The 9,138-nt window shown below is 38.4% G+C and overlaps 1 protein-coding gene across 4 annotated transcripts in view; it reads left to right on the top strand.

Annotated features, from left to right (window-relative positions):
* Positions 1-203: 203 nt before the first annotated feature.
* The window catches only part of chd3 (chromodomain helicase DNA binding protein 3), a 100,180-nt gene continuing 91,245 nt past the window's right edge, over positions 204-9,138 (top strand). For all 4 annotated transcript variants that reach the window (XM_087260912.1, XM_087260911.1, XM_087260910.1 and 1 more), the window contains exons 1-2: positions 204-499; positions 5,281-5,423. In XM_087260912.1, coding sequence (XP_087117038.1) covers positions 334-499; positions 5,281-5,423 — 309 coding nt within the window. In that variant the 5' untranslated portion in view covers positions 204-333. The remainder of the gene's footprint in view (positions 500-5,280; positions 5,424-9,138) is intronic.

The following is a 9,138-nucleotide window of genomic DNA, read 5'->3' as shown; positions in this document are numbered from 1 at the left end:
GTGCTTATTTTTAAGGAGGGAGGGGAGACTAGAGAGAGAGAGAGGGGGGGGGGAGAGAAAGAAATAAAGGAAAAAAGGAGGAGGAGAAGGAGGGGGGCGTTCTGAAATAATATAGTCAGCCATTTTTATGTAAGGGGATTTTTCTTATGGGGGGGGGGGGGTTGTTAAAAAATAAATATAAGGGCGGCCATCTTTGTTTCTCTGCCTTGTAGTGTAAAATATTCCAAAACGCCCCCCACTTTTTGTGTGTCGATTTGAATATTACATAAATATCATAATTTGGAAGGAATACACTTTTAGATCTCGCGGAACGGGGTCACCGACGGGAATATAATGTCCTCTCTTCTCCGTTCTTGTGAGGAAGATGAGGGCACGGCGGTTAATTCCGAGGGAGGAGATTTTGATGAAGAAGAAGAAGACGACGGGGACCTGGACGAGAACGCAAGCGACATAAACTCACCGGCGGCGCCTCGAGAAACTGCAGCAAGAGCCGCGCCAGGTACCGTACTGTCCGCGGCACACACGGGAGCGCGCGTTGGGCACAAAAACACAGCGAAACTAATCAAGAATCCTCCGAAAACTGCGACAGCTGCATCCAGACATCCATTCTGGATGCTCTGAAGCGGTCAGCTATTGTGTATGCTTTATTTATCCGCGTGCGTTGTGGCTAGGAGTTGCATGGAGTTTGGCTAAAGTTGACCGTTCCCCCTCTTTCTGTCCCGTCTGTGTCATTCATCAGGTCTGTCATGGGATGGTGCTTTCTCATCTCCCGCTGTGATCTGACAAAGGATCATTAAGCCGCCACCGTCCCGTGTTTTCTTTGCCCTGAAGGTTCGAACTTAATACTTAGGCAGATAAAGACAGATAAGCCGAAGCACTGATCTAAATGCGGGTGAGAGAGAGGCGTGAGCGTCAGGACTACCGCTTTGAATTGTGACAATGTAAATAAACTTGACCCGACCCACTGGTTCAGCACAGGGCACGGAGATGCTTTCACTTTGTGAAATGACAGTTTGCACGCTGTCATCAGCCCTCAGGCGGTCTCACGGTGTGACTGTGTCGATAAAACGCCTCATTATTGTGTGTATGTCACTATAATGACATCAACAGATAGTGATGAGGGAAAAGTTTCCGCTATTTAGTCGATTACGTGCCAGTAGTTGACAAAGACGTAAACTGATGCTCAGTCATTTTCCTAAAAAATGACTCCTTAAGCAGTTTTACACTTCATCCTAAATATAACTTATTCCAACTTTTATTTAAACAGTGTTTTGTCACATTTGGGGCCTCGGCGTCTCGCGCATTCCCACAGTGCGCGTGAATCAATTAGCACGCACGCGCGTCCTGTCTCGCCCCCGCGACCTTCAGCTGCGGGTCATCCGGTGGTCTGCTCCCCTGGTGCGGGAGTTCAAGACGCGGGGAGCATCAGCTCGGCTCGCGGCCTCTCAATCACCGAGCCCCGAGTGTGTGTTACTGCCGCCCCTGGCTGCTGCAGCGAGCGGGAAAAAAGGCTCTGCCCGCGCGCCCCAGCAACAAAGACGATATCAAATCCATCTCGTTTATCGCAGCGCAATGGCGATAGCTCTGCGTTATCAGACATTGCGTGCTGATATTTCTGCTTCGGTTGCACATTTGTAAAAACAAGCTGTATCAGGGTGAACGATACACAGTCAGACGTGAGTACTTGTTAAGTGAGGAGGCATTTCTTTGTTATCTAACTCTAAAATCTGTTTGGTTATTTTAAACTAATTAGTCATATTAGTATAATAGACTACTGGGTAATATTATGACTAAAGCCTACATCTGGGTTAGGGACTAAAAAGAGTTTCATGCACAGAGCTTTCTGCTTAAAATGAAAAAGAAAACTGGATTTTATGATAATGGTTTTACGTATCTGCTGTAAATACAGTAACATAGTAGCTGTTTTGTTTAATAATACAACAATGATAATAATAATATTAATAATACATTATTATATAAACGTTAAGACTGCCTTTTAAGAATATTTTGATTTTTTGTTGGTGTTCATCATCACAGCAACAGAGGCTTGAAAACTCTTTCAGCTTAGTCCCTTATTTATCAGTGGTTTCCACAGCGGAATGAACCGCCTGCTTGAAAACTTAATAGGCGATTTATTGTCAAGCGTAAACATTTTCACATTTAAGCTGGCCTTAAACAAACTATAAGACTCCTTTTGTTAACATTATTGGAACTAAACAAACGATAACTACCCACTGTAAAGCACTTATACTCAATCTTAGGTGATGTTTATTTAATGTTTATCAACTGACGACACAGTGGCTTAGTAGTTAGCACTGTCACTGATTCGAGCAAGAAGGTCGCTGATTCGAGTCCCGGCTGGGTCAGTTGGCATTTCTGTGTGGAGTTTGCATGCTTGTATTGGCGTGGGTTTCCTCCAGGTTCTCCGGTTTCCCTCACAGTCCAAAGACATGTGATATAGGTGAATTGGATAAACAAAGCTGGCTGTAGTGTATATTAGTGAATGAGTGTGTATGGATGTTTCCCAGTTCTGGGTTGCAGCTGGGAGGGCATCAGCTTTGTAAAACATATACTAGATAAGTTGCCGGTTCATTCCACTGTGGCCACCCCTGATGAATAAATGGACTAAGCTGAACGAAAATGAATGAATGTTTAATAATTTGGAAAAATTTAAATCAATAGTCAAAGCTGTTTTATTAGTTTAATTAAGCTAACGACTAATAAAGTTAGCTGTATTTGTATTAAGCTAACGTTAACAACGAATCTGATTCTCACTGTTGATGTTAGTTAATGCATTAGTTAACGTTTACTAATGAGACTTTAAAAGATTGTAAAATGTACTTTATGAACCAAATTAATCTTGTCTAAATCATTTATGTACCATAAAGCAATACACAAAAGGTATGGTTCTTTTAGTTATTATACCTGTTATAGGTTAAATAATACATACCTGTCTTTTAGTTAAAATAACCGCTTTTTTGCAGCTTATGTCGATATGATGATAGTACTGATGAATAACTTTAGCAGTTCAGAACATTTATACCATCAAATTCCACTTTGCCCCTCTGAAAGATGATGTCTATGTCAAACCTGTTATAACACACATATAATTATTAATTTTCCTTCATCTTAGTTCCTTGTTTATCAAAGGGATGCCACAGCGGAATGAACCAACTGCTATATTCCATCATGTGTTTTACGCGGTGAATGCCCTTCCAGTTGCAATCCAGTAATAGGAAACAACTTGCACATTCACTTATACACTCATATACCATGGACAATTTTTGTTTACCTTATTCAGCTACACCTCAGGTGACATGGTGGGGCAGTAGGTAGTGCTGTTGCTTCACAGCAAGAAGGTCACTGGTTTGAGCCTCGGCTGGGTCAGTTGACGTTTCTGTGTGGAGTTTGCATGCTCTCCCTGCGTGGGTTTCCTCCGGGTGCTCCAGTTTCCCCCACAGTCCAAAGATATGCGGTACAGGTGAATTGGATAGGCTAAATTGTCCGTAGTGTATGAGTGTGTATGGATGTTTCCCGGAGATGAGTTGCAGGTGGAAGGGCATCCGCTGCGTAAAAACATATGCTGGATAAGTTGGCGGTTCATTCTGCTCTGGCGACCCCTTATTAATAAAGGGACTAAGCCGAAAAGAAAATGAATTAATGAATAATTTAGCTATACAGCAGGCGACATGGTGGTGCAGTAGGTAGTGCTGTCGCCTCACAGCATGAAGGTCGCTGGTTCGAGCCTCAGCTGGGTCAGTTGGTGTTTATGTGTGGAGTTTGCATGTTCTCCCTGCATTTGTGTGGGTTTTCTCTGGGTGCTTTTCACATCGTTCCTAAGTGATGTTTATTTTCATATTTTCTTCAGCAGAAAATCTTATTTCTTTCAGTCTGGCTGCAATAGAATCAGTTTTTACATGTTTTTAAAAAACAATTAGGTCAATATTATTAGTCCTCTTACGAAATATAATTTTTAATTGGCTACAGAACAAACACTGTCGTCCAATGACTTGCCTAATTACCCTAACTGGCCTAATTAACCCAGTTAAGCCTTTAAACAGCACATTAAGCTGAATAGTAGTGTTTTGCTAAATAACCTGTAAAATATGTACTGTCATCATGGCAAAAACATAAGAAATTAGTCAAGACAGCTTATGTTAAGGGGCTGGTTCGAGTCCAGACTGGGTCAGTTAGCATTTACTAATTTTTGTTTATTGTTTACAATGCAAATCCAATTTGATCCACTTATTTGGTAAACAAAGCAAGTCTCCCATATTATATATCTACTAAATGACAGAAAATATTAAACTGTATTCTAAATAAATCATATCAAAATGTAATAATACTTTTATTGTATCACAATTATATTTGTGAAATTAATTAAAAAACTGGATAAATATAAATGTGCACACATTTACACAAGTAAATACATAGACTCAATGATGGGCTAAAAATTTCTGTGCGTGCCGATTCCATGTGGACCTAGTTATTGGTAAATTAAATAAACTAAATTGGCCGTAGTGTATGTGTGTAAATGTAAGTGTGTACGGATGTTTCCCAGTATTGGGTGGCACCTGGAAGGGCATTCACTGTGTAAAACACATGCTGGATAAGTTGCCGGTTCATTCCGCTGTGGCGACCCCTGATGAATGAAGGGACTAAGCCGAAGGAAAATAAATGAACTTATGTTCATTTTAAAAATGTGTTAAAAACCTTCTCTCTGTTAAACAGCACTTGGAAAATATCCAAAAAAGAATCCAATTTCACACAAGGGCTAAGAATTTGGCCTTAAATTCTGCCCTATTTTGAATATATACCCATATAAAAACCCATCGAGCTCATCTGACAGATTTACGTTTAAAGGAAGAAATGTGAGTCACTTAATTTTAATCCTAAATATTTGACTTGAAGTAATTCCTTCTGCTCTCACCATGACTTGAAATGCTCGTCATATGGAGAGCTGCATACAATATTTATCATCGTCTTAAAATTCTCTCCGTAAATAGCTTTCCATGAGAGCCGGTTGTCATAATTAGGTCACGTAGATAATCATGTTTGCGAGATTAATTCATTAAGTCCTACAGCTTAGTTAGGAGTCAGAAGTGGAATGGCTTATATTTCCTGCGCGACAGTCTCGGTCTCTGCGCCGCTCGTGTTGTTCAATAATTGAAGTGGGAAATGATTTGAAGGATACCTCGGAGGGCTCGCTGAGAATCATGGTCACTCTAGTTTCATCAGTTCTCCCGTGTTCGCTCATTTCCCTGCATCTCTCTCTTTCAGATGATGGAGACGACATTGGCGAGGCATCGGACAGGGACAACCTGGGGAAAAAGAAACGAGGGCCTAAGAAAAAGAAAGAGACGAAGAAGAAAGACAAGGAGAAAGAGGGAAAGATCGCCAAAGCACGCAAGCGGAAAAAAATTGTATGTGGCTTATATTGTTCTTCTGTCTTGATATTTAACTGGGGCTTTTATTAAACTTTGATTTAATTAATAATTCACAATCCACCAAATTTATTTTTATCGAACTACAGATGAAATGGCATGCTCATTAATTAACCCTAATTATCTGCAAATACTCATTTGTATTATCTGTAAATACAGCGGGGAAAATTAGTATTGAACAAGTCATGTTTTTTCCTGGTAATAATATTACTAAAGGAGCAACTGACCAGATTTTGGTAAAAACCCAAACAAATTCAATTACCCATTATAGAAGTTTTTACTGATCAGTTCGACATTTCTAACTCAAGATTCTTGGAAGATTCAGGCATTCAAATTAGAACTGGATAAAGTCTATCAAGGTATATAAATAGATGAAGCATGAAGAGTTTACATGCTAAAACCTCTAAAAGCCATTTGATATTTTCTTCTAGAATTAAAATTTTCTCAGACTCCTATATGTAGGCTCAGTAATTTTACTTTTGTAGTGATGAATAAGTTATTTTCATTGATTTTCAAGTAAAAAAACTGAACATAAACATAGGAGGCTGAAAAAAATGCACATTTTAAGAGAACAATTCTGACGGCATTTAGAGGTTTATGCATCTGAAATCTTTACCTGTTCTATTAACTCAAGACTCTACCTTATCAAATATAAAGTAGTACATTGGCTTCATTATTCTTGGGTTAAGCTTAACTAATTCTACCACTCCATCTCTTCTAAATGTAACAAATGTGAATCTTTTTTGGTCATGCCCAAAACTTTTTGAGTTTTGGAGTGAAATTTTCAGCTCCTACTCTAAGGCTTTTTCTTGTGAACTTGCCCCTTTTGCTTGGTCTGATTCACTTTGTGGGTTCAGTCATCAATTTAAAAAAGCTGTCCAATATGCCAGCGGTTCCCAACAGAGGAGTCCAGGCCCACAAGGGGGCCTCAGCTAGCTCTGTGGGGAGTCGTGTCATATTTTTAAAATTTTTTCAGCAGTTCATTTTATCCCCTGGCTGACCAAAATAATTGACAAATTTGTAATTCGTCCTCCACAAAAACAACTGAGTCTCACTGATTCGCCTTCAGCAGCTAGTAGTAATGACCCAAGTGTAGGGATAGTATACAGTTTAACCCAAAGAATGACCAGTCTGGTAGATGAAGAAGAGCCAGAGTCAGAGATTTAAATAAATAAATCAAGTTTACTGAAGATAGTTTGCAGTTTCATCCGAAGAAGCCAGCTTCAACACTCCCAATGAGTTCCTAGGCCGCTCTGCTTACAATCACCAATCAATAACAATTATACTCTCACATAACGTCATTAACTGCGTCATACATATAGGTGTTCTAACCTGATTGGTTAAAACACAGATAGGCTTGGAAAATTTCCACGTGGAGTTTGTGCGTATATTCTGAACAATATCTTAAGTATAAACGTCAGACATCCCTTGGACTGATTAGAGCTGACTCCAGACCTGTGAAACGGATCAACAATCAAATAAAACACACACACACTTAAAGTACAACCTGTTTCTCATCCAAGGCTGACTGTATTCTCAGCAGTCTTTATCAAAACTGGTTAAAAACCGGTATAATCCACATTCAGGCAGTTATATTCTTACTATACAAAGTCTATCTTGAATAAAAGTAGAATAACTTTAAAAGATTTAATAATTTTTGCTATTGTATTGTATTGCTATTGTAAAAATAGCAAAGTCACTTTAGACATTTTAGTTAGTAATAACTACTAGAAATAACAATAGAAACAGTTGATTCCAATCATCAGCCATCAGTTGCACTCAAGGTCTCCGTGACCTCTGACCTAGTTTGGTGGCTTCTGAAAGTAGTTATAAAGAGACAGGCAAATGCACTGAACATTCTTATATTAAGCAATGTGTTCACTTATTCATTAATTAAAATCAATTCAAAGTTAAATACTCATTCAAATGATCAAATAACTATATTTAATAAAAAAATATGAGAAACAAGATGATGAGAAAAGGATAAACGTTGGTCCATGATGAGACGGATTAGAAAGCAGAAATCCGAATCCTTCACAAGCATACTGGACTCAAAACATTTTGGGTTGCAGCGCTAGCAATACTGGAAACACGAAATGCAGGAAATAATAAAATAGCTACCTGAACTATGATTTTATTCCTTTTTCTCGAAGCAAAGTGTTCATGACCCAGCCACATGCAGTTTTTTGTCATCCTTACTGCAAACTTATATGTGGAGGGGGGCCTTACAATATTTTCCTGGGGAAAAGGGGGTCTCAGGCAAAAAAAGTTTGAAAACCACTGCAATATGCAATGTTGGTAGCTAAAAATGATTCTTTGTCTGTGGAGTAAGGAATCAAAACCATTTTTCAAATTCTGGCCTTCAGAATTCCCTCAGATTTTAGAGAGATTTTAGAGAGACAATCGTTCTGAAAGCATTGCTTTAAAGCACCTGGAAGCCATTTTTATTATTCAATTTTTATTTTATTTTCCTTCAATAATTTCACAATACAATCAGTTTACACATTTTACCTCCTTTTAACATCCCTTTATCCCTCCCCTACCCTACAGCGGCAGTGCTGTCATTTAGTATTGCTATCATAGACCCAGTAAGCACAAATACTTATTATTAAACTCCATATAAACAGTAACGATACAATAAAACATAAATAAATAATAAAAAATAAATAAATAAATGCATACACCTGGAAGCCCTTTTTAAATTATCTGTCAAATGTCAAGGATAACAGCTTAAAGGTATGACCCTTTCATTGTTTGCATATTGTCGCCATACTGGCCGTGCCCACTGGCCTAGAAATATGTGTAACATTGTTAACCTATGTATAAAACTGGAGGAACTGATGTAACAATGGTTTTAAAATCCTTTTTTTCTTCTGTTTTTTGTCTGTTTTTGTGTTTAGTTTGCGTTTTCTTTTCTGCCTTTATCGTTGTTGTTGCCTTTTGTATTGCTCTGTGTTGCTTTAAGGTCAAATATATATAATATAAAAGAAATATATTATAAATTAAAACAAAACAAAAGAAAATTTTTTGAAAAATTAGTTCTGTGTAATAACAATGAAATGACACAAGGAAAAAGTACTGAACTACTGAAACCTATTTACCTATATATCTTATATAAAAAGCTTTTTTTGGTGCTGGCAGCTTAAAGAATCCTCTTATATTGAGAATGAAGTCACATGAATTACTCAGGTGTGATTTTTTCACAAACTTCAACAGAGTGTAAATATCTTGATGGTTTTGGGGTCTCGTCTATTAAATCTGATCTTTAATTTGTATTCTATATTGGATTCATGTCAGGTGATTGGCTAGGCCATTCTACAGGTTGATTCTCATTCAGATTTTCCAGTCCAATCAGTGCTTTTTTAAACACTATTGGTTGGGTTTAGGGAAGGAGGAGAGTGGGGAGATCATGTCACATAACCAGCGATCGATATCAAGAGATCGCTGGTTCTCACACGAACTCTCAGAACTACATTTCCACATTTCCCAGGACTACATTTTCATACATGCACTGCTCCCAGACACCTATGCTCATTCATCTAGCTTGATTGCACACACCAGCTGAACCTTATCATAGTCTGATAGCACACCATACATAAGCCACTCATAAACCCATCCAGTTTGCCGAGTCTTGTTTTCCCAGTTTGACATTACAACGCGTTTCTCCTTGTCTTGTTTTCTCCGTGTTTAGACC

The sequence above is a fragment of the Danio rerio genome, chromosome 7 (genome assembly GCF_052040795.2).
Source record: "Danio rerio strain M-AB ecotype USA chromosome 7, GRCz13ab, whole genome shotgun sequence".
In the NCBI taxonomy this organism is placed as follows: domain Eukaryota; kingdom Metazoa; phylum Chordata; class Actinopteri; order Cypriniformes; family Danionidae; genus Danio; species Danio rerio.
The sequence above is the reverse complement of the archived record's forward strand: the minus strand, read 5'-3'. Positions and strand labels throughout refer to the sequence as shown.